The sequence below is a fragment of the Bison bison genome, unplaced genomic scaffold (genome assembly GCF_000754665.1).
Source record: "Bison bison bison isolate TAMUID 2011002044 unplaced genomic scaffold, Bison_UMD1.0 scf7180017864491, whole genome shotgun sequence".
NCBI classification, from domain to species: Eukaryota; Metazoa; Chordata; class Mammalia; order Artiodactyla; family Bovidae; genus Bison; species Bison bison.
In genome coordinates this window covers 22,507,185-22,534,076 of record NW_011495050.1, presented here as the reverse complement: position 1 = coordinate 22,534,076, position 26,892 = coordinate 22,507,185, and the positions used below count along the sequence as shown (strand labels likewise).

Here is a 26,892-nt window from a genome sequence, read left to right as displayed (position 1 = left end):
CTCGTTTCATACATGCTATTTTACATGTTTCAATGCCATTCTCCCAAATCTTCCCACCCTCTCCCTCTCCCACAGAGTCCATAAGACTGTTCTATACATCAGTGTCTCTTTTGCTGTCTCGTACACCGGGTTATTGTTACCATCTTTCTAAATTCCATATATATGCGTTAGTATACTGTATTGGTGTTTTTCCTTCTGGCTTACTTCACTCTGTATAATAGGCTCCAGTTTCATCCACCTCACTAGAACTGATTCAAATGTATTCTTTTTAATGGCTGAGTAATACTCCATTGTGTATATGTACCATAGCTTTCTTATCCATTCATCTGCTGATGGACATCTAGGTTGCTTCCATGTCCTGGCTATTATGAACAGTGCTGCGATGAACATTGGGGTACACGTGTCTCTTTCCCTTCTGGTCTCCTCAGTGTGTATGCCCAGCAGTGGGATTGCTGGATCATAAGGCAGTTCTATTTCCAGTTTTTTAAGGAATCTCCACACTGTTCTCCATAGTGGCTATACTAGTTTGCATTCCCACCAACAGTGTAAGAGGGTTCCCTTTTTTTCCACACCCTCTCCAGCATTTATTATTTGTAGACGAAAGCATTTCCTCTAAAGTCAGGAACACGACAAGGGTGCCCACTTTCACCATTACTATTCAACATAGTTTTGGAAGTTTTGGCCACAGCAATCAGAGCAGAAAAAGAAATAAAAGGAATCCAAATTGGAAAAGAAGAAGTAAAACTCTTACTATTTGCAGATGACATGATCCTCTACATAGAAAACCCTAAAGACTCCACCAGAAAATTACTAGAACTAATCAATGACTATAGTAAAATTGCAGGATATAAAATCAACACACAGAAATCACTTATATTCCTATACACTAATAATGAGAAAACCGAAAGAGAAATTAAGGAAACAATTCCATTCACCATTGCAACGGAAAGAATAAAATACTTAGGAATATATCTACCTAAAGAAACTAAAGACCTATATATAGAAAACCATAAAACACTGGTGAAAGAAATCAAAGAGGACACTAATAGATGGAGAAATATACCATGTTCATGGATTGGAAGAATCAATATAGTGAAAATGAGTATACTACCCAAAGCAATTTATAGATTCAATGCAATCCCTATCCAGCTACCAACAGTATTCTTCACAGAGCTAGAACAAATAATTTCACAATTTGTATGGAAATACAAAAAACCTCGAATAGCCAAAGCGATCCTGAGAAAGAAGAATGGAACTGGAGGAATCAACCTACCTGACTTCAGGCTCTACTACAAAGCCACAGTTATCAAGACAGTATGGTACTGGCACAAAGACAGAAATATAGATCAATGGAACAAAATAGCCCAGAGATAAATCCACGCACATATGGACACCTTATCTTTGACAAAGGAGGCAAGAATATACAATGGATTAAAGACAATCTCTTTAACAAGTGGTGCTAGGAAATCTGGTCAACCACTTGTAAAAGAATGAAACTATACCTGTGGCGGATTCATTTTGATATTTGGCAAAACTAATACAATTATGTAAAGTTTAAAAATAAAATAATATTAGAAAAAAAAAAAAAAGAATGAAACTAGAACACTTTCTAACACCATACACAAAAATAAACTCAAAATGGATTAAAGATCTAAACGTAAGACCAGAAACTATAAAACTTCTAGAGGAGAACATAGGCAAAACACTCTCTGACATACATCACAGCAGGATCCTCTATGACCCACCTCCCAGAATATTGGAAATAAAAGCAAAAATAAACAAATGGGACCTAATTAACCTTAAAAGCTGCTACACATCAAAGGAAACTATTAGCAAGGTGAAGAGGCAGCCTTCAGAATGGGAGAAAATAATAGCAAATGAAGCAACTGACAAACAACTAATCTCAAAAATATACAAGCAACTCCTACAGCTCAACTCCAGAGAAATAAATGACCCGATCAAAAAATGGGCCAAAGAACTAAATAGACATTTCTCCAAAGAAGACATACAGATGGCTAACAAACACATGAAAAGATGCTCAACATCACTCATTATCAGAGAAATGCAAATCAACTGTCTTTAAATCAATTTAATGCTAAGTGGTTTGGGGAAAAAGTGTCAGCAGTTTTGGCTTATTTACGTTTGTAGAAAACAGTGTATCTGTTTCCAAATTGTTAACCTTTGCAATTAGCAATAAGATATTCCTGATTCCACTAATCATATATGAAATAAAAATCTACCTGAGTGGTACTGTATTGTTGGACATGGGGAAAGACATAAGGAGTAGAGGAAAGCACTTTTGTTTTTGTTTCTAAAGATACTTGATGAAGATTATGAGAAGAAAGAAAACAGAGTGTCTCTAATACTAACCAACTTCCTTCATTTTCCATATTGATGTTTATAAGGTTATTTACCTAGGCACAAAGTATATACACTTTTTCCTGTAGGAAAGTACAGTATCTTTATAAAGGGAAAGACTGATTCTCTTTCCAGAATATCGATCCCTGCCCACCAATATTGAAGATTGTAAATTACATGTATATTATCAGGTCTATATAAATAGTCACTGTTCAGTGACCCCAACGTTGATAATAAGATTGTCAAAATGTACATATATAGGTTTTTGTTTTTATTTTTGTTTTGCTCTAGATAGTGCTTTCTTTTGTTATCCAAATCGGTCTTTTATTTTACGCTTTGCATTGTGCAAAACCAGCAATGTGTGATACTGTGTAAGGAAATCCATACCATGTAATTTTTATAATTTCACTTAGTTTTAAGTTACTATTATCTAATCAAGTTCCCCTTCCCAATTGTTGACATGTATCACATAGTCTCACATTGAATTTATTTATTAATTTTGTCCTAAAGCTTTGTCATATTCACTCTCTTTTACATTTTTTTGTACAAAGTAGTTCAGTATTTGATTATCATTTTTCTGAGAATTAATTTATCACTAATCTTTTTTCTGTTGATAATATAGACGTTTTACAAATTCACGCAGAAATGGAATTTTCAGCCTTCTTTCTTTTTCTTGTTTTTTAGACAATTTGTTAGACATTTTCTGAATTCTTCCAGCAATAAATAATTTTTCTGAAATAATCTTGAAGGTCTCAGAATAGTACATGGTCCTGGTCTGTCATGGTCTGTCATATTTTAACAACTCCTCATACAGTATATTGCCAGTGTTGTAAATAGATGAGGTGCTTTTATTTATTTATTTTTATTGTGTGTGTGTGTTTAAAAGGAATAGTTGTGCAATAATGATGTGTTATGTTTTGGTTATTTTTTCACAGTGATTAATTGTGGGGATGTTTGTCATTACACATTAAGATCTCATCTTCTAGGTAAAATGTGCTTTTTAAAATAGATTATCTGCTTGCTAAATAAATGAATGTAAAGTATTATGTTAAAAGGTTCTGTTTAAGACTTAGAAAATGGTATACCAAATTTCAACTTATGGTCTGATTCCAAAGAAGAAGCAGACACATATCTAAGGTAGTACCAGTGTCATTTGGAATTCTTTTTTTCAATTTCATGAATTTAAGTGTGGTGTTTTTTAATCCAACATAATCATCATTTAGCATTTCTTGGATAACATAAAATTTGAAAGACTATATATAGCTCTCTACCAATTTTAAAATATGTAGCTTGAAATAATTCCAAAATATTTTAAGACAAATTTGGCAAAGGCTTTATTTTGTAAATAGCATGGAAACTTGTGTAGATTTTTAAACAATTTCAGAATTAGTTACAGATGATTTAAAGTTGGTCATTCTTCTTGAGGGCAAAATATTTTAAGTCTTATGACAGGCAGAGTACCACAGTGCTAACCACATATTATTATGCAGTTTTCATCGTTTCCAAATTATTGTGGACTGTTGTGTAGCTACAATTATATTATTATTCGAGTCTCAACTTGAAAGTTTCCAAGTTTAATAGTATTAGCTTCTTGATTAAGACTTTTTGAATGTTCAAACCTACGAGAATCTATCTTGTAGTACCCCTTCAATATCACCGTTCACTATTCAAATGCGTATTTATAATTTTAATATATATATCTAGAACATGATCTACTTAGTTATTCACTTAATCTTTTCTTTTTCCTTACCAAAAAAATAATATGAACCTAAAAGTAAAGTATGATCCTAGTTTCAACTCAGTTGAAACTAGGCCAGTTTCATGGCTCAGTACTCATGGCCAACACTATAAGGGAGAAAAAAAGGAAATAGAATAATGGTAATAGTGTATATTCCTGGGAGTAGCAAGATGGAAGGTGAATTATGACTGGTTTTGACTTTTTTTCCTTTATATATTTTCTAAGTTATTTTCAGTGAGGTACTAGTACCTCTCTAATTAGAAGATAAATATTTTTAATTTGTTTTGAAACAATCCAGATTCTTGAAGTCTATATTATCCTATCTCTGTTGACAAGTCTTGTTTGACTATGCTAAAGCCTTTGACTGTGTGGATCACAACAAACTGTGGAGAATTCTTAAAGAGATGGGAATACCAGCCCACCTTACCTATCTCCTGAGAAACCTGTATGCAGGTCAAGAAGCAGCAGTTAGAACCAGACATGGAACAACAGACGAGTTCAAAATTGGGAAAGAAGTACATCAAGGCTATATACTGTCACCCTGCTTATTTAACTTATATACAGAGTACATCATGGGAAATGCCAGGTTGGATGAAGCACAAGTTGTAATCTAGATTGCCAGGAGAAATATCAACAGCCTCAGATAGGCACATGATTCTACTTTAATGGCAGAAAGTGAAGAGGAACTAAAGATCCCTTGATGAGAATAAAAGAGGAGAGTGAAAAAGCTGACTTAAAACTCAGCTTTCAAAAAACTAAGATCATGACATCTTGTCACATCACTTCATGTCAAATAGGGGAAAATGTGGAAACAGTGACAGACTATTTTTTGGGGCCCCAATATCACGGCGAATGGTGACTGCGGGACTGCAGCAATGAAATTAAAAGACTCTTACTCCTTGGAAGGAAAGCTATGACTAAAAGCAGAGACATCATTTTGCCGACAAACATCCGTATAGTCAAAGCTGTGGTTTTTTCAGTAGTCATGTACAGATGTGAAAGTTGGAGCATAAAGAAGGCTGAGTGCCAAAGAATTGATGCTTTCGAGCTGTGGTACTGGAGAAGACTCTTTGAGTTCCTCCAACAGCAAGGAGATCAAAACAGTCAATCCTGAAAGAAATCAATCCTGAATATTCATTGGAAGGACTGATGATGAAACTGAAACTCTAATACTTTGGCCACCTGATGCCAACTGACTCAATGGAAAAATACCCTGATTATGGGAAAGATTGAGAGCAGGAGCAGAAGCAGGCAATAGAGGATGAGATGGTTAAATAGCCTCACTGACTCGATGGACATGAGTTTCAGCAAGCTCTAGGAGATGGTGAAGGATAGAGGAGCCTGGGAGGCTACAGTTCATAGGGTCACAAAGAGTTTGACAACTTGGCAACTCAACAACAACAACATACTAACAAGTGCTAGTAGTTTTTCAGAGTCAAAAAGACAAGTCATATGAACATATTTGCCATCAAATTGGCATCATAGTATTCAGTGTATATAAATGTTCTAATACAAGTACACTTTTAAATTCTATTTCATGAAGCATTTTACTGGTAGCCACAATTGTAAAAAAGATGGCTTATCTCATTAATTTATACTGACAGTTCTTTTCTCTGATAAATTTATAAAAGAAAAAGTTTAAAACAACAAAATTTTGCTCTTAACCTTGAAATGTATGAGTACTTATTTTTTAAATCAAATATGTGTGTGTGTGTATGTATATATCCTTTTATACGTATGTAAGGGTATCCAACTGAAGATGTGGATATGCATCCTGAGTTTTAACCTGCAGAGATTTCTGATTAAGTAGGTCTGAAGTAGAAACCAGGAATCTGTATTTTATATCAGCATCTGCATGATTCTGATGCAGAAATTCCAACAGACCATAGTAAATGATTTATTTTTCATTATTCTGCAGTCAGATCATGGACCACATTTAGTCCATTTTCTTAATTTAACACATTTTTTATGGTCTCCAAGGTACATACATCCCACAAGTTGCACTGTGCAACCCACTAGTAAACCAGTGAGGGAATACAAAGTTAGAACTTGTGTTTACATTTTTATCTCATTCCTTAATTTCAATTTTTTCTTTTATAATGTACCTTAATTATTGATATAGTAGTATGTATAATACAAATATTAAGAAGTAACCCTTCTATAGCCTGTGAACTATTTAACATGTTGGTCTATGATACAATGTATGTTTTTTTATGATGCCATATTAAGTGTTTTCTATTTCAAATATTGATAGTAGACAATATTTGATAATATTTGATAGTAGATAATATTGATAGTAGACACCTTAATATCAAATGACAGTTAACTACATTTTTGTATGTCTGCCTCCCTAACCCCTTTTGTCCCTATTATCAGGTGATGCTTTTCCTTGGACAATCAGCTTGCATCATTTCAGCATATATACCCTTTTTGGAAAACAAGTGACACTTTGCCTAGTTGAACCCATGGGTTGTACCTCTACACTAGCTGTTACATCCCCAAAATTGCTTGCTACAGGACCTGATATGAGGCATTCATTTGTTGTCTGTCTGCATGTTGACCTAGAGTCACTTGAGATAAAATGCTCAAACCCCCAGGTAGGTACATTTGATTTATGAAAGGAAATTTAAAATAACGTGATTTAAGAACAATTGTTACCCATTTTGTTGAAGGGTTTCTTTCTGTTAAGTGTCCTAAATTATTTTTAACAAGGCCATCAAGATCAGAATGGTTAGATTAAGTATTGCTTTGAAGTTCTGTCAAGTTTTGTAATTTAAACTCTTCTGAAAATGTAATGGTGGCAGCATAAATGCATTTTTTGGCTGATGGAATGAAATCAGTTGCAGATGTAAGGTTTTTAAACAGTGAAGAACTACTTTACTGTCAGATTGGAAGAGTCTGTTGAAGTGATCACATGTAATTTCTAATCAGATTCTCACTCAGAACTTTGTTTGCTCAACATGTAGTATTTTTATTTTAAATCACTGTTGACTGTTTAAAAAAGGCATTTGTTAATCATTTAACATTCCAGTTGGAATAGACCAAACATGTATATTTGACAGTTTTATAATTTAGTATGAGCTCAGGTCTCCTGGGTTTGTACAAATTATTAATTGCATACAATTTAATACTTGTTTCTTTGACCCCAAGCAAACTCTAATATAATTTCCACTCAGATTGTCAATGTTGAATAATATTTGAAATTATATTTTTAAAACAATGCTTTAAAATTTTTATTGGATTTGACAGATTAATGTTGATAAATCTTTGTTTATCCCAGCATTAGTAGTTACAAGCCAGTTTTAAAAGTGTCTTTCTTTTAAATTAATTAATTAGTTTTTTTTAAACTTTACAATATTCTGTTGGTTTTGCCATACATTGACATGAATCTGCCATGGGTGTACATGTGTTCCCCATCCTGAACCCCCCCCCACCTCTCTCCCCATCCCATCCCTCTGGGTCATCAAAAAAATATAAGTGTCTTTTAAAGTGGGTTCAAATATTATTCTGTATTTTATAGAGCCTCATTACTGATAGCATTCTCCTCCTTTCTCCTCTTCTCTTTGCCTCACTCCACATACTATATATTAAACAGTTTGGCTTAATTTTTATATATATTTGTGCATTTTGACAAAATCAGACCTGCTAATATCTTGGTGATGGCCTTATAAAAATGCATATAGTTAGAATTATGATAAAGCAGATATATTAAACTAATAGCTTATCCAATATTACAAAAGTAATTTCTTTTATAATCAGGGAGGCCTGGCATGCTGCAATTCATGGGGTCGCAAAGAGTAGGACACAACTGAGCAACTGAACTGAATAAATCTCTTTGAACATTAGTAAATACACCAGTTTAATAGCCATTTGCCATTCTATTATGACCCATAGTGGAATAAAAGAGAATAATTATGAAATGACTTACCCTCTCAAATTATTCTTTGAATGCTGCTTCTGATGGTTCTTGAAACTCATTTCCTAGCAGAAGAAAAACTGTTCTTGGTTGAGTTTTGTCCCCCATAAAATATATGTTGAATTCCTAACATCTAGTATCTCATTGTGTGACCTTATCTGTTAATTGGATAGAGATAATCAAGTCAAGGCAGAAGTAAATGGAGAAGGAAATGGCAACCCACTCCAGTATTCTTGCCTGGAGAATCCCAGGGACGGGGGAACCTTGTGGGCTTCCGTCTATGGGGTCACACAGAGTCGGACAGGACTGAAGCAACTCAGCAGCAGCAATCAAGTTAAAATGAAGTCCTTAGGGTGAGCCCTCATACACTGTTGATATCCTTATAAAAGGGAAAATTAGATAAACAGAGGAAGTTGATGTGAAGATACAGAGGGAGAGTGCCTTGTGAATGGAGACAGAGATTGGACTGATCCAGCTGAAAGCCAAAGAACAGCAGAATTGTTGGCTACAATCAAAAAAATAAGAGGCATGAAGGAGTCTTCTGAGTTCCAGATCATGGCCCTGCTGATACCTTGTATAGGGACTCTCTATTGTCTCCAGAACCATGAAACTATAAATTTCTGTTGTTTTAAGCCACTCACTTTCTGATACTTTCATATGCCGGCTCTAGCAAGCAGATTGTAGAGAGACAGGTTCACTTTTGGTAGATCCTTTATCACAGAAGGTGTTAAATGGGGGAAAATAGATTTAGTTTAGTTCTACCATAGTAACAGAAGCCCACCTTGGCCTATCTATCCTATTAATTATTTCTGTATACTCCAGGGGAAAAAAGCAAAAACTAACAATATAAATTGATGTTTCCAATTTGTTTTTTAAATAATTGAATTGCAAAAAGGACTTAAAAACAGCTATCGAAATTTTCTTAATGAGGTGTAAAGGAAAGGATACTGAAAGAAAAAGTTAAGAATTCATAATGGAGAAGTAAAGTATAAAAACAAATCGGATTTGAGAATTGAAAATACAATATATGAAAAAAAAATACTGTCTAAGGTTACAGGTGGTCTGCATGTGACAGAAGAGTCACTGAACTTGAACATAGAGCATAGAAAGTATTGAATTTGAAAAACAGAAAAAAGATACTTTAAAAAAGATCAAAGCTTAGTGACTGTGGGACAAAACGTTCAAATATATATGTAATTGGAATTCCAGAAGGTAAGGAGAAAAAGCTGGAGCCAGAAAAATATTAACAAATAATTGTCCAAAATTTCAGAAAGAGGTAGGCTTTTACGTATTCAGGAAGTTCACTTAGTCTCAAGTTTATCTTTGAGAATAAACTCAAAGGAAAACCTGTTTGGAGACACTGTGATTAAAATACTGAACCAAGAAAGACAAACTTTTAAAAAAACCTTGAAAGCAGCTACAAGAAGATACATATATACACTTTAACAATGATTTGAATGACTGCAGATTTCTCATTATAAATGATAGACAACAGAAGACATTGGAATAATACATTTAAAATGCTTACAGAAAAGCACTCTCAAGCCAGTGTGTGTGTCCACAGAAACAAAAGTGAAATAAAGACACTGTACTGCTGTTGCTGCTGCTAAGTCGCTTCAGTCGTGTCCGACTCTGTGCGACCCCATAGACGGCAGCCCACCGGGCTCCCCCGTCCCTGGAATTCTCCAGGCAAGAACACTGGAGTGGGTTGCCATTTCCTTCTCCAATGCATGAAAGTGAAAAGTGAAAGTGAAGTCGCTCATTCGTGTCCAACTCTTAGCGACCCCATGGACTGCAGCCCACCAGGCTCCTCCGTCCATGGGGTTTTCCAGGCAAGAGTACTGGAGTAGGGTGCCATCGCCTTCTCCGAAAGACATTGTAGATGAGGGAAAACTAAGAAAATTTGCTACCAGCAGCTCTGCTTTATAAGAAATAATGAAGGAAGTTCTATATGTTAAAAGGGAATGATACTAGATGAAAACTTAAATCTTCAGAAATAAAGAAAACCACCAGAAATAATAAATAGCTTAATAAATCTTTCTTAAAAGCTGCTTTAAAAAAATATGTATGACTGTTGAAAGCAAATGTATAACACTGACTGCTAGAGCTTTCAATGTATATAGATATAATATACAAGAAAATTTCATCATTAAGGGAACCTATAGTGGTTTTTAAATTTCTAAATATCTCATTAAGTGTTACAGTGTAACTTTAGATTGTGAAAGTTTTTATGTATATATTTTAGTTTCTTAGCGAAGTGAAAGTCCCTCAGTCGTGTCCAGGTCTTTGCCACCCCATGGACTATATACAGTCCATGGAATTCTCAAGGCCAGAATACTGGAGTGGGTAGCCTTTCCCTTCTGCAGGGGCTCTTCCCAACTCAGGGATCAAACCCAGGTCTCCCACAGTGCAGGTGGATTCTTTACCAGCTGAGCCTAAAATAAAGTAAAAATACAAAGAGATACAGCCAAACACCAATAGATAAAATGAAATACTAAAAAAAATTCAAATAATCTAAAGAAAGGAAGACATGATAACAGAGTTACATAACACAGGGTGGAAATAGAAAACAAAAAAATAAAATTACAGGGCTGAACCCAGTTTAACAAGTATTACGTTAAAGGTTATGATCTTAACTGGTGGAGTGTTAGACCAGGATTCAGCAGATTAAGGCCTGTAGGCAAATTAGACTACGCCCACATTTTTACGTATTGTCCAAGAATGCCATCATACTGTGCTTGCATACTAAGTTGCTTCAGTGGTGTCTGACTCTTTGCGACCCTTTGGATCATAGCCCACCAGGCTCCTCTCTGTATGGGATTCTCCACACCAGAAGTACTAAAGTGGGTTGCCATGCCCTCCTCCAGGGCATCTTCTGGATCCAGGGATCGAACCCAAGTCTCTTACATCTTCTGCATTGGCAGGTGGGACCACTACAGCCACAGAATGAAGTAACAGCAAGGGAGAACACTATGGCTTAAGAAGTATAGAATGTTTACTATTTGGCCATTTACAGAAAATTTGCTGATCCCTGGTCTAGCTGCTCCTAATAGAGTAGTGATAAAGCAGCACTCTACTATATACATTGCATAATAGGGAAACACTTGAAATATTAAGAAACAGAATATAAATACATGTATAGGAAAACGTACAAACAGTATAAGAAAGATGGATTTGTTTATTTTAACACCAAATAAAATAAACATAAAGGAGTGTTCTCAGAGATAAAGGAAATGAAAGAAAAATGGACAGAATTAAAGGAAAAAATAGGTAATTCTATTTATTCATATTAGGAATTTATCCCATGTCTCTCAGTGATTGTTAAAGAATTAGATGAAAAATAAATAATTGCAGATATAGAAGATATGAAAAATACTTGTGAACCCACTTTCATCTAATTAACATTTATAGAACACTATTCAACAACCATGGAATGCATATTATTTTCATATATACATGGTCTCATTGTATGAAGAGAATTAAAATCAGTGTATTAACCATAGTCAAATTGTATTAGTATCAATACTTAACTAGGAAAACTATAAATATCTGGACATTAAACAATAACTCATAAAGGAAAGTGAGAAACCACAGTTCAGTTCAGTTCAGTCACTCAGTCGTGTCCGACTCTTTGCGACTCCATGAATTGCAGCACGCCGGGCCTCCCTGCCCATCACCAACTCCCGGAGTTCACTCAAACTCATGTCCATTGAGTTGGTGAAACCACATGCCACACGTAATTGCAAAATATTGAATTGTTTTCCACTAAGATCAAGAAAAACACAGGATGCCTTCTTTCATCACCTCTATGTCATACTGACCATCTTAGCCATTGCAATTAAAAAGAAATAACCAAGCAAAAGAAATAAGACTAGAGATGAAAGAGGTAAAACTCTCCCTTTTTTCATATGATCAAATATGTTACAGAAATTCCCCGAGGAATTAAGAAGCTATTACTAGGACTAATAAACTTATTATGATTGTAGAAGACAAGATTAATGTCTAAAAACCAATTGTATTTTTCTGTACTAGCAGCCAAAATTTGGAAAATGGAATAATGAATCAGTTCCATTTACACTGATGCCAGTAAACGTACACAAATGAATTTAACAAAACATGTCCAAGATCTCTACCTTGAAAACCACAAAACACTGCTGAGAGAACTTGAACGTCTAACTGGAGAGAGATACCTGTTCATAGATTAGAAGACAACATTGTTAAGATGGCAGCTATCCTGAAATTGACCTAGATATTGGGTATAATCAGGTTTAAAAACATTTTCTCCTTGAAAGTATCATTAAGAGGGCAGAAATCCAGACATTTTGGAAGAAGTATAGCAACACCTTTATCAAACTGTTACCAGAATTTTAAGAAATCCTTTCTAATCGATAACAAAGATAGGGCAATAAATAATATCAGTACACATAATGGGGAAAAGATTAGTATCACACAAGATGTATGACTGGTCAGTAAACACATGAAAAGATGTTTATTGTTATTCATCAGGGGAAAATAAAACAAGAAGACATAACAGTATACACCTATTAGATTGGCTGAAATTTAAAAGATGAAGTATTGTGAACCAACTAGAGCTCTTTGTGTACTAATGATGGGAATTACATAACAGCTTTGAAAACAACTTGAAAGTTCCGGCGGGGGAGGGTGGGGAAAATTACTATACAACCAACCCAGTCATTCCTTCCTAAGTATTTCTTCAGAGAAACAAAAACATACATGCATGCAGAGACTTTTACATTGGTGTATTTAACAGCTTTATTTATATAGCCCCAAACCAAACATCACCCAAATGTTCATTGAAAGTGAAAGTGAAGTCGTTCATTCGTGTCTTTGCCACCCAGTGGACTGTAGTCCACCAGGCTCCTCCGTTCTTGGGATTCTCCAGGCAAAAGTACTGGAGTGGGTTGCCGTTTCCTTCTCCAGGGGATCTTCCCGATCCAGGGATCAAACCTAGGTCTCCTGCACTGCAGGCAGATGCTTTACCCTCTGAGCCACCAGGGAAGACCCTAAATGTTCATTAGTAAGTGAATTAAATTCTATCCTATCCTATCCATACAATGTAATATATTCAGCCATAAAAAAGACAAGTTATTGATAAAATGTAAAATTATGGAAGAGTATTACAAGCATTACACTGAGTGAAGGATCCCAGACCTAAAAGTCCTTACTGTATAATTCCACTTATATATAATGTTATGATAATAAACCACTACATTGTGACAGAAAGTAGGTTGATTGTTGCCTGAAGGTAGGGCAGGAATAGGGAAGGAGAAGGGAGTGATAGGAAGGATAGATTATAAAGGGATATGAAGAAACTTTTGGCTGTAATAAGAAAGTTTTTTATTCATAGTTTAGTAGCAGCTCAGTGAAAGTTGCTCACTCATGTCTGTCTCTTGGCGACCCAATGGACTGTAGTCCATGGTATTCTCCAGGCTAGAATACTGGAGTGGGTAGCTTTTCCCTTCTCTAGGGGATCTTCCCAATCCAGGGATCAAACCCAGGTCTCCCACATTGCAGGCAGATTCTTTATCAGCTGAGCCACAAGGGAAGCCCAGTAGTAACTCTATCCCTACATAATAGACACATATATATATAGAGAGAGAGAGAGATGGAATCTAGAAAAATAGTAGTGATGAACCTATTTGCAGGGATGGAATGATGACACAGACATAGAGTACACACTTGCGGACATAGCAGGGGAAACGAGGTGGGATGAACTGAGAAAGTAGCATTGACATATGTACTCTATCATATGTGAAATAGCTAGCTAGTGGGAAGCTGTGTAACACAGGGAGCCCAGCCTGATGCTTGGTAATGACCAGGAGAGGTGGGATGGGAGGTAGGAGGGAGGCTCAAGAGGAAGGGGATATATATATTTATATATGTAATTTATATATATATAATTATGACTGATTGATGTTGTATGGCAGAAACCAATACAGCATTGTAAAGCAATTACTCTCCCATTAAAAATTAAAAAAAAAAAAAGCTTGCTGCTACTTGGAGTTATCTACCAGAGACCTTATATTTTGAAGACTTATTTTAGTATTCATTGTAGCCTTGGAAGGATTATCCTACTCCACATAATCTCATTATCCATAGCTATCCCATCTAAGGATGAATTCTGCTCCTGTTAGTGTTTTAGCCTGAGACTATAAAAGACCCTGATGCTGGGAAAGATGGAAGGCAAAAGGAGTAGGGGCCAGTGGAGGATGAGGTAGTTAGATAGCATCACCAGCTCAATGGACATGAATTTGAGCAAACTCTGGGAGATAATGGAGGATGGAGGAGCCTGGCATGCCACAGTCCATGGAGTTCTAAAGAGTCACATACGACTTAGTGACTCAACAACAGCAACTACTATTATTATTAATTTTTTTTCTTTTACTTTGATATATATGAGTATATATATATGTGAGTATATATATATATACGAGTATATATATCAAAGTAAAAGAAAAAAAAAAATAGTGGGGCTTCCCTGATAGCTCAGTTGGTAAAGTATTTGCCTGCAATGCAGGAGACCCTGGTTCAATTCCTGGGTTGGAAGATCCACTGGAGAAGAGATAGGCTACCGACTTCAGTATTCTTGGGCTTCCCTGTGGCTCAGCTGGTAAAGAATCCGCCTGCAATGTGGGAGACCTGGGTTTGATCCCTGGGTTGGGAAGACCCCTTGGAGAAGGGAAAGGCTACCCACTCCAGTATTCTGGCCTGGAGAATTCCATGGACTGTATAGTCCATGGGGTCACAATGAGTCAGACACGACTGAATGACTTTCACTTTCACTTCACTTTCACATGGAATAGTATGGTGATTTCTGTGAGTCTTATTAAAGGTAAGACTGTGGCTCAAAACTAGAGCTCTGGAATATCTCCTTTAGATATTCACCTTGTTTAGAATTAAGCTCATGTTTTATTGTTGTTTAAAGCAGTTCTAAGCCAAGTCATCACATAAATAACTTATTTTTGGCCTGGTATTCCCTTATTATGTCTGCTCTTTTCTTTCTGCATTTCCTCAATCACTTGATATCTAGGGGCTCCTTGCTGCTGCTCCCCAAACACCAAAGACTTTTTTTTTCTTTTGAGAAATAAATGAAGGCTGAAAGAACCTCATACCCTGAGAATCCCTTTGTACCCAAAATGTAATGAATTCTATGAATTTAATTCCACTTTTCTTTCTTGATGAGTCCTAACAAACCAACTTCTGTTAAACTGCTACCAACTGCTATATCCAAAATTGATCACAAGGTTGTTGGGAACTACAAGTGAGATATTTATGAAAATAACTTTGCAAGTTCTGAATAAATGTATAAATGTCATTTTGTATAAATGTCATTTTGATAGTTTAGATTGACTCTGATATAAAATTTGAGATCCTGTATGTAAATTATCTTGAATATCCCTGATGGAATGTGGCAGTATTCCTGAAGGGACTGGAAGCTACAAAACTGTACAGCACTTTGAAGAATCAATTACTCAAAGATTTGTTGTTGATTTTTGTAGTTCGGTTGCTAAGTCCTGTCTGACTCTTTTGGTGACCCCATAGCTCTTCTGTCGGTGGAGTTTACCAGGCAAAAATAGTGGAGTGGGTTGCCATTTCCTTCTCCAGGGGATCTTCTGACCCAGGAATCGAACTTGTGTTTCCTGCTTGGCAGGTAGACTCTACCATGGAGCCACTAGGGAAGCCCGATTAAACAGACATCTGCATAATAAATAGATAAGTTAGATAAGGAAGGTTTGGTTGTTTTTTCTTTTCTTTCCAATTTTAATAAGTCTTTGACTTAAAATTTTAAACCATACTATCAAACATGTATTGAGAGGATAAAGCAATAAAACACTGGTTAATACACTGAACCAATGGTACAAGTTTGAATTTGAGACTACATGTAGTTTTTAAGTATGGAGGAGCCTAGTAGGCTGCAGTCCATGGGGTTGTGAAGAGTCGGACACAACTGAGCAACTTCAGTTTCACTTTTCACTTTCATGCGTCGGAGAAGGATATGGCAACCCACTTCAGTGTTCTTGCCAGGAGAATCCCAGAGATGGCGGACCCTGGTGGGCTACTGTTTCTGGGATCACATAGTCCTTGGGATCGCACAGAGTTGGACACGACTGAAGCGACTTAGCAGCAGCAGCAGCATAGCCTATTACATCTCCATAGCTCTGGAAATTGCTTCATTAGAAATCTATGAAGGCAAACACACTATGTCTAATCGCTGAACGATTTACTTGAAAACTCTTTTCAGAAATGGGCTTCCCTGGTGGCTCAGATAGTAAAGAATCTGGCTGCAGTGCAGGAGACCGGGTCTTGATCCCTGGGTTGGGAAGATCCCCTGGAGAAGGGAATGGCCACCCTCACCAGTATTCTTGCCTGGAGAATTCCATGGACAGAGGATCCTGGCAGGCTGTAGTAGATGGGGTCACCAAGAGTTGGACACTACTGAGCCATTAACAGTTGCAGTTTTCAGAAATACATATACTAAGGAAATGTAATTTTATTAACAATTATTTATTATTTTATAAATACTCAAAATCTTTGCAAATACTATTTGATATCCTTGTGTGCCAGATTAACCTAAATTTTAATGGTAAAACATGAGACTCCAAATAAACCCCTTTTTGTGAGTGATTGCTTTAGCCTGTATTCCAGGCTCCCTCTGGATTCTGTCAAAATTACAGATGATGACTTGATTTTTTTTCCCTTTAGCAGTGCATTTAGCAGATATTTATTGAGTGCTACATATAGGCTAGAAATGAGGGGGGAAAGATTAGTAAGATAAACACATGAAGAAGGCCATGCCTATGCACATCATAATCCAACTGTTGAAAGCCACAGATAAAGAACATATCTTGAAGGTATGAGAAAAAGAGAAAAAATGACACATTACATGCAAGAGGACTGAATTTTTATTGTTCGCTTACTTCTCATAGGAAACTGTAGGGATCAAAAGATCAACATCATTAAATTATGAAAAATTTGTATAAAGCCTCTCAACTCAAAATTCTAAATAAAAAATACGTAACATTTATGAATGAAGACAAAATAAAAGCAGTTTTTGTATGAAAGAATCTGTCACCAGTAGAACTACACTGTAAGAAATCCTAAAGGAAATCCTTCATGCTGAAGGGAAATGAAACCAGATGTTTGAGCAACTTTTCAAATGTTTATTGGCCATTGAGTTTGCTCTTTTATACATTGATAGTTCATTTTGTTTACATTAATTTGTATTTTCCTAATTATTAATGCAGATGGACAGATTTTCATTGTTTATTGGCCACTTAATTTGCTCTTTTATGAGTTATTTCATATCATTTACTTAATTTTTCTGTTAAATTTCTTAGCAGTTTGAAGAGCCTCCTTATATTCTATAAATGCAGACCCTGTAATACTGGTTTAACGTTTATGGCATTTTTGGCCAAAAATCTTTAATCTTTCTTAGTGAAGTATACCTATAAAACTTTTTTGGAGGGGGGTGTCCTAGCTTCTAAAGTGTTGTGGGCCCTAAAATACAAACACGTGTTTGTATTATAATAATACGTGTAAGATCCCTAAGATTTCTTTTACTGTTTTTATTTTAAGATTAATGACCCTAAATAAACATCTTTCTTATGAGAGGTTTCTCACTAGCTAATCTGGGGTTTTTTTGTGTGTTAGTTTCCCATTTATTTTTTTCTGAAGTACTTCTTATCCTTTTTTGTGCTATGGACTTCTTTGAGAATGTTATAAAAGCCTTTCCCCCAGAACAGTGTATATGTCTACTAAATTTTACATGCACTGTCAGAAACTTTGTGGACTCTGGATTATAGCCCAGTGTATACGCTTCTTGATTCTATTCAATTCCTCCTTCCATACCATTTTTTAATTTGTTAGAATGACATCAGAAGTGTTTGCAATACACATTAATTAATTTGGTTCATTATTGCTTAGAGCTCTCGAGTATATATACTTTAAAATATAGTGCAATCTCTGTATATAGGGCACACCTAAAACAGATTTATTGTCATGTCTGAATTTGTTGTAGATCCTTGTATCAGCTGCAGAGACCTAAACCTCTGTATAAGTTCTAGAAATTATTCATTGCCAGTCAAAGCCTTGGCCACTATAAATATTTAACCTGGTTGAATCAAAGTATTTGTTCATAGGAGTGATTTCCATCAACCTTGACTTTCATCTTAAATATTTTACCAGTTACTCCATTTCCTTTAATGTCTTTAGGAACTCAGTGGTAAAGAATCCACTTGCCAATGCAGGAGATGTGGGTTCGATCCCTGTGTGGGGAATATCTGCTGGAGACAGAAATGACAACCCATTCCAGTATTTTTGCCCAGGAAATCCCATGCACAGAGATTACCTGGCAGGCTACAGTCCATGGGGTTGCAAAAGAGTTGGACATGACTGAAACAACTAAATTACAGCAGCATAAATACAATAAATTGCACATGCTTAGGTTACCTAATTTGATAACATTTGGCTAGTGTACCCATGAAATCACCTTCACAGTCGAGATAATGCATCATCCTCAAAAGTTTCTTTGTGCCCCTTTGTTATTCTCCCTTTTACTCCTCCCCTAGTTCCAGGTAATCACTGATACTGTTACTGATTAATTTTCATTTGCTCGGATTCTGTATAAATGGAATCATTACAGGTGTGCTCTCTCGCTCTCTCTTGCCTAGCTTCCTTCATTCAGTATTGTGATTTTGAGATTAATCCTTGTTTTTGCATGAATCTATAATTTATTTTTTTTATCCCTAAGTATTCTGTTGTACTGTTGGTTAACTTACTAGTTAGCGTTTGAGATTTTTTCTAGGTTTAGACTCTTAGAAATAAAACTGCTATGAATAGTTTTTTATAGGTCTTTGTGTGGACATAGATTTTAATTTTTCTTGGGGAAACTTAGGAAATGATTCACACATATGGTAGATATGTCTTTTTCAGAAACTGACAAACTGTATTCTAAATTTTGTTTTTTGTCAGAGTAAATGAGAATTTTAGATACTCTACATCTTTACTGATACTTGGTCTGGTTATACTTTTTAATTTCAGATGTCTTAATAGGTCGTTAGTAGTAGCTCATTGTGGCTTTTGTGGGTATATTGTTCAGTACAGCTTGAAGGATATGAGTTGAACATTTATCTTCAGAATTTTTGCCTTATTTTTTTAAACCTCTGAATTGAGGAAGCCTGGATTCTGTGATTGTAAGTTTCCTCTTTGAAAATAATGATACTTTTCAAGTTTATTTCATTGCTTATTTGGCATGCTGAATACACAGTATACTTGGTGACATTCATATACAATTATTTAATGGTTAGAGTTAAAGGAAATCAGAAGTAGTGACAATAAAGGCAGCATCTGTTCTCTTAAGTAAATAAAGTTCATGCCCTGAAAAGTATTTAGAAACCATTTATACTTTATGTGTCAGTTCTAATTATTTAAGAAAAAGTAAAATAATCTTTTTAAAAATTTGGTTTGGAAGAAAATGATTTCTTTTTAGAAAATACTAATGATTATGAAAGCCAAAAGGAATTAAACTAAAAATTTTCTAACAGCTCTTTTCCAGGAATGCTAGCCATTAGATTTTTTTTTTTTTTAAACAAAAAGAGCTATAACCTGAGACTGGAGACTTCACCACACAAAAAGCAAGAAAAAACTGTAACCCATGTACTGTTTTATATCAAATAAGGATTGACAACACTGTTTTTAGGCATCTGTTCTGCCCACATAAGAAGCCAGCTTTATCATCTGGATGTGTCCTGGGGCTGAAACTTTTTATAAATATGAGAATTTCTTTCTTTCTTTCTTTCTTTTTTTAATGGCAAGCAGAATATGGTATCCAGCTGTGGATTTGCTTATATATTGTGTTTGCATTTTTCCCCCTAGGCTTCTTTTATACAGTATATGGCAATATGTTGTCATACAAATTCCATGATTAATGCTTATTTATGAAATCTTATGTAAATATCTTAGAACTTAGTCAAACAACGTGCAAGTTAAACAGTTTTTTTTTTTTTTTTTCCTGGATATAGGAATGACAAATCTGAGGGGAATAGTAGGTTGGATAGTTTATGTTCTTTATCTATAGAAAAGTCTCATATAACATTTTCCTTTTACTATTCTCTGTTATATCTTTTCTCTTTACTGTATTTTGCTGGGTAAGAAATCCACTTTCAGATTTATTCTTCAGAAAATAGAGAAAATTTAAACTGTAAATAATTCAAAAATAAGAATGACAATTATATATTACTAAATAGTCATATATAATAGGATATATTTGATTTCTAATTTTTGATCCTGAGGACTCTGTTTAAGAGGCATTTATTTGTGATTCTATTAGTCATTTATTGAAAGAAATCTGTCTCATCATAAGCTGTTGTATTAGCATTTAATTTTATTATATGATTTTCCCACAAAAATGCTAACTTGCTATAAAATATCAAGTTATAAATATGGGACCAATTTTAAGTATGATTAAATTTATTATATCTGTCTCAAATTCATGGTTAAATGTTTAATATTGTATATTTGGATTATTTGTCTATATCATCAGAATGATGGTATCATGATAATATGTATATAATAGCATATATTAATATATAATAATAGATCATGATATAGTACTATAATCAATGATTTACAGATAGATTTTTATTTCATGTATTCTTATTTCTGTGGACTTAGTTTTAAGTTTCTCACATTGAGTATTTTAGTCAGTTTTGACCAGAAGTTGAAAGATTTGTTTTTGCTTTTTGTTTTTTTCCTTCTGCTTAGGTTCAGCTCTTATATGAGTTAACAGATATCATGAATAAAGTCTGGAATAAGATTCAGAAGAGAGGCAGTCTCAGTTCTTCTTCAGCTTACCCGGAGTCCGTGGTGGGGCCTTTCCCTAGCTCTCCAGTTAGAAGCAGTATAGGCACAGCTCCTCCAGATAATAGCACATGTAGCCCATCTGCTGACATTGGAACTACTACTGAGGTAAGTGTTTCTGAAAAATTGTGTTAGTAAATGAAGGGTGATATATATATACCACAGAGTTCTATGTCAGGATTGAGAATGAAGATGACCTTACCTCTGTGGAAGCTGATGAGTTTAGAGACTCATGAGGTACTATGGTAGCTATGGCTGTGTGTTACTGTTTCTCTTAGGTTCAAGGATTTTCATCACTTTCAGTAGACAGTGGGATAGTTCAGGAAAGTAGAGGTTCTGTGAAATGGCAAAAACTAAGGCACAGTAAATGTAGGGTTTTTCAGAAGTATGGAAACTTAGAAGCTGACTGCAAAAGAGGCTCAGAACCAGAGTGTCTTTATTATCTTTAGATTGTGATTTTCAGTCTTGACCAATGCAAAGTTCTCTCCTGATCATAGAAATCTTCCTTTACATTTTTCACATTGTGACCTCACCCAATATATCTGTGCCCTTTTTATAACAAATATTTTCAAAGCCCCTCCTTTACTATCCTAAAATGAAAATAAACATAACCTGCATATATATATGTTTTCAAAAGTAGTATTCTGAATAAAATATAAAGAATTAAAGTATAGTAAATTATTATTGTACTATGTAAATGCTCAGGCATGGTTACATTAGAAGTTGAAATGCAGTTGCCAGGTACATACAATTACTGTGAATGTATCTGATGCAAACATACTTGTACAGGACTATTAAATGCTGCAAGTGGGACCATTGTTGGTGTGATTTTCTGAAATAATGCAAACTTGATAAAGTTTCAAAGAAAAGAAATTTTTTGTTCTTTTCAGTAGTTGCATTTCTGGAGCTCTTAATATATACTAAGTGTCAGTCACTTAGTCTTGTCTGACTATTTGCAACCGACCCCATGGACCACAGCCTACCAGACTCCTCTAGTCCATGGGATTCTCCAGGCAAGAATACTGGAGTGGGTTGCCATTTCCTTCTCCAATATATACTAAAATCATGCATAAATACAAAAAATACTGTTTTTAGATTTAAAACAGAATTTAATGCTCAAATATTTACTTATAAACAGGATTTTCACCTACTTCAATCACTGTCAGATAATCTTCTCCATTTTGGCTGATTTGGGTATTGACCATCTAGTGATGTCCTTGTGCAGATTTGTCTCTTGAGTTGTTGGAAAAGGTTGTTGCTCTCTTGACAAAATTCTATTAGCCTTTGCCCATCTTCATTTTGTACTCCAAAGCCAAACTTGATGTTATTCCAGGTATCTCTTAACTTCCTACTTTTGCATTCTGATCCCCTATGATGAAAAGGATATGTTTTTGGTGTTAGTTTTATGTCTTGTAGGTCTTCATGGAAACAATCAACTTCAGCTTCTTAGGCATCAGTGGTTGGGGCAGACTTGGATTCCTGTGATGTTGAACAATTTCCCTTGGAAGTGAACTGAGACCATTCTGTCATTTTTGAGATTGCACCCAAGTACTGCATGTTGGAGTAGTACTATTGATATTTGACCCCTGCATAAGCAACTTCTCTATCCTCTATTCCTGCTTATTCCAAATCTTAAGAATCACAATGACCTAAGTGATAGAAGTACTTTTTTTCTCCCCAAATGAAAATCTGAAACTGTTCAGGATATGGAGTCAATGGGACATACCCTTTGGGGGTAAAAACATTGACTTCCTTCTGGAAATTGCAGGGCATGTTATCTGTATTAAATCTCATAATCAGGGTTACCATGTCCTTCTGTTTAGCTTGGACACAGCACAGTTTTAGAAAGTACCATTTAAATTGTACTTTGTGTGAATGGCAGGTCCTAGATGTATGACCAGCAGGTGTCCATTTCAGATGAGCCCTGTCTTTTCTGAACTTGTGATGTTTTTTAAATATTTCTTTCTAAAAGACTACTCCCAAAATACGTGCGTCCTCATGCTCATCTTAACATTGTTTAATACAGTACTTAGTAAACAGCTGTTTAGTGGGACACTCTCCTTTTTACCAGTGAAGTGCCCAGAGTATTTAACTTCTTTTATCAGTTTCACTTGTATTATCCTTGTCTATCAATGTATCACCGCAAGCTTTTGATTACCAAAGTTTTTCACAAAGTGTATTTTGTGCAATGTCAACATATTGGCTGTGAAAAAAGAAGTCTTTGGTTAAATAAGTTTGGAAAATACTACATTAAAGAAAGTTGAAGTTCTTCATTTTTCAAAACCATATTATATCTGTCTTTGTCTGACTTGCTCAATACAGTAATCTCTTGGTCTCAAGAGCTTTTGCATTGTAAGAACACTATGCATTGTAAGAACTTTAATGCAAGAGCTTTTGGTATCTCTTATATGTGGAATCTAAAAAATGATAGAAATGAACTTATTTACAAGACAGAAACAGACTCACAGAAATAGATAACAAACTGGTTACCAGAAGGGATAATGTGTGGGGGTGGAGACAAATTAGGAGTTTGGGCTTAATATATACCACTGCTGCTACTGCTGCTAAGTCGATTCAGTCGTGTCTGACTCTGTGCAACCCCAGAGACGGCAGCCCACCAGGCTGCCCTGTCCCTGGGGTTCTCCAGGCAAGAACACTGGAGTGGGTTGCCATTTCCTTCTCCAATGCATGAAAGTGAAAAGTGAAAGTGAAGTCGAGCAGTCGTGTCCGACTCTTTGCTACCCCATGGACTGCAGCCTACCAGGCTCCTCCGTCCATGGGATTTTCCAGGCAAGAGTACTGGAGTGGGGTGCCATTGCCTTCTCCGAACATATACCACTACTATATATAAAATAGTAAACAACAAGAACCTGCTGTATAGCACAAGGAACTATATTCAGTATCTTTTAGCAAGGTATAATGAAAAAGAATCTGAAAAACATATTTGTGTGTGTATGAATATATATATAAAACTGAATCACCATGCTGTACACCAGAAACTAACACAACATTGTAATTAACTATAAAAATATATACATAGTATATATTTTGTAGTTAGTTACAGTAGTGCTTCCCTACCATTTTCATGTCATTACATACATAGAAGATGATGTTTGCATCTGGAGTAATCAAAAGAATCTCTCAGTCATTGAAAGCTCCATTCACTCTAGGCTCTACTCTAAAACCCTGAGGGCCAAGAGTTCCATGTCCCAGCAAAGTTTTGACACATCCTCTGGTGTCTCTTAGTAAACTCTGAGTCATAGTATTACTTTTATAAATATATTTTTAATATTTTTATAATTGCCTCAGAAAAAGTGTTGATGTTGATGGATTTAAATATAATTGTCACATTGAAATTATCCTATAGTTATATTCTATCCCTTCCCCATTGTAACAAAATCATTTTATAACAGCATAGTGCTACTGTGGTATACCATTTAATTAGTTCAACAAAGTCTTCTTCATGTAGTCAGTGCTAAGAAGAAAATTAAAAGTTTTGTGTGTTCCTAGAGGTGGCATGATTTCCCTGGTGGCTCAGTTGGTAAAGCATCCGCCTAAAATGCGGGAAACCCGGGTTTGATCCATGGGTTGTAAAGATCCTCTGGAGAAGGAAATGGCAACCCACTCCAGTATTTTGCCTGGAAAATCCCATGGATGGAGGAGCCTGGTAGGCTACAGTCCATGGGGTCACAGAGTTGGACACGACTGAGCAACTTCACTCACTCACTTAGAGGTGGCATGTTAAATATTTAGAAGATTTCTGTGAGTAGAGCTGGCATGGCTGGCCCCACCTCATGCCTGATCAAGGCCTGTCTTGCCTTCCTGGTGGTATCTCTGCCCGTTGCCCTAATATGGCTCTGATGGAGGTGTTCTTGCCAGGTAGAGCACATAAGAGAGAAGGCAACTGCCCACAGCTCTGTTACTATGGGGTAGCCCAGAAGCAAGTACCATCTTCAAGCAGAGGTCACAATCTTTTGCAGTAGAGAGCCAGACAGTAAACGCTGTCTTTGCATGCCATGTTATCTTTTGCAATCATTCAACTCTGAGCACTTTGCAAGCATTGTTTCTATTAATTCTGAAACCTATATTATGAATTGGTGGTATTATTTCCCTTTTACAATGAAGAATTTGTAACTACAGAGGTTAAGTGACTTGGTTGAGATTGTATAGGTAAGTGGCAAAGCTGAAATGAAAACTTCTGCCTTCTAACTCCAGGGTCCCTAATGTGTGTTATCATATGAATTCTAGAACTTGATTCATTGATAAATTTTTCTTTTAAAAGTAAACTGTTGCCACCAAGTGTAGGTGTGTTCTCCTTTATCCTGCTCAGGGCTTGAGGTTTTGTGGAGTATTTTTATTCAGTTCTAAAAAATTCTCAGACAACAGCAGGAAAATTCTTCTACATTCCCATTAGTCTTATTTTCTAGAACTTCTCATGTTCTCTCTCTTTGTCTGTGCACCACTATTTGTTAGTTGATTTGTATTTGTTTTCTTTTTTCCTCTACTGTCATTAGTGCTTTGTTTTCATTCCAAGGCATTTTCTCAATTCCTTTTTTAATTCCACTTTACCAAGTATCCCTTAAACTATCTAATCCACCTAGTTTCAATCAGTGAGGCAAGTAGGGATTTGGAAGGTGAGAGAAGAGAGAGGTTGGTGTTTTTCTTTCTTGTTCCATCCCTACTTTGGTGCCCCATATGGAAAACATTCACGACATTTCTATAGTTTAGTGAAGCCTCATGTGAGTCGTCTGTTTGACTGAAAAAGCAGCTGTTTTTTGGGTCCAGGCTTTATGTAAATGGCTCCAACCTAGACTCCAGTTTGCCCTGCTGCTGCTGCTGCTAAGTCGCTTCAGTCATGTCCGACTCTGCACGACCCCATAGACGGCAGCCCACCAGGCTCCTCCATCCATGGGATTTTCCAGGCAAGAGTACTGGAGTGGGGTGCCATTGCCCTGAGTGAGAATTAAAATGACATTGCTCAAACCTCTACTTGAGTTTGATACCTCCATTTACCACCACAGACTCAGTTCCCATTCATTACTCAGATTTGTGTTTCCTCTTCCATTTCTGACATCTTGAGATTTCCTTTTATTTGTTTCAAGTTTCACTATTTTATGAATCAGAGGAAAGTGACATTCTCATAAGGACAAAGGTGTTGACTAGGAAGGGAAACTACTGGAGATAGTATAGTACCTGGAGCAGTAACACTAGGATGTTATTGCTATAAATAGGCTTAAAGGCGTGAGAAATGGACTAATACTCTGACTTCATATTTTTTTCTTCCTTCCTGTCTCCTGCTGCTGTTCCACAGAACAACTAGAAACCAGAGGACAAGAATATTTGTACATATTGTTCACATAGGTTAGCCTCCCAGATAAATAGTGTATTAATGATTGAAGAAGAACAGATGAAAGAAAAGACAAAATTCTTGTGTTTTATCTAGAATTTCAGTGCTTTTGTGGTAGAAATGGAAAACATGCATTTCAACTTGATCTGCCATGTTACTTGAATTTAAATTTCTTTAACATCTTTGAGTACTGAGAACTGGTCTTTGGGATCTTTGTTTTCCTCATTCTGTCTTGTATGTGTTATATTAGATTCTCAAAATCAATGGTTAACTTTTTTTTGCTGAATATTTTTATTGTGGGTAAAATATAAGTAACATTATTTACCATTTTCACCATTTTTATATTTACAATTCAGTGGCATTATTAAATGATATTTAATGCCCCAGCCATAACAACTATCCATCTTCAGAACTATTTCATCATTTCAAACAAAAAGTCTTCTCCCATAAAACAGTGACTCCCCATTTTCCCATCACCATCCTTGATAACCATTATTAATACTTTCTGTTTCTGTGAATTCATCTATTCTGGGAACCTAATATAAGAGGAATTGTAAGTATTTGTATAGCTTATTTTACGTAGTGTAATGTTTTAGAGATTTATTCACATAGTAACATGTATAAGAATTTCATTCCCTTCTATGGCTGGTATTC

The 26,892-nt window shown here is 35.6% G+C and overlaps 1 protein-coding gene across 9 annotated transcripts in view; it reads left to right on the top strand.

Annotated features, from left to right (window-relative positions):
* The window catches only part of VPS13B (vacuolar protein sorting 13 homolog B (yeast)), an 805,833-nt gene that overhangs the window by 395,371 nt on the left and 383,570 nt on the right, over positions 1 to 26,892 (top strand). For 8 of the 9 annotated variants that reach the window (XM_010863525.1, XM_010863528.1, XM_010863522.1 and 5 more), the window contains exons 24-25: positions 6,473 to 6,693; positions 20,796 to 20,999. In XM_010863525.1, the coding sequence (XP_010861827.1) occupies positions 6,473 to 6,693; positions 20,796 to 20,999 (425 nt within the window). Of the gene's footprint in view, positions 1 to 6,472; positions 6,694 to 20,795; positions 21,000 to 26,892 lie in introns of those variants that run through there. The other variant, XM_010863531.1, reaches the window with a different exon arrangement.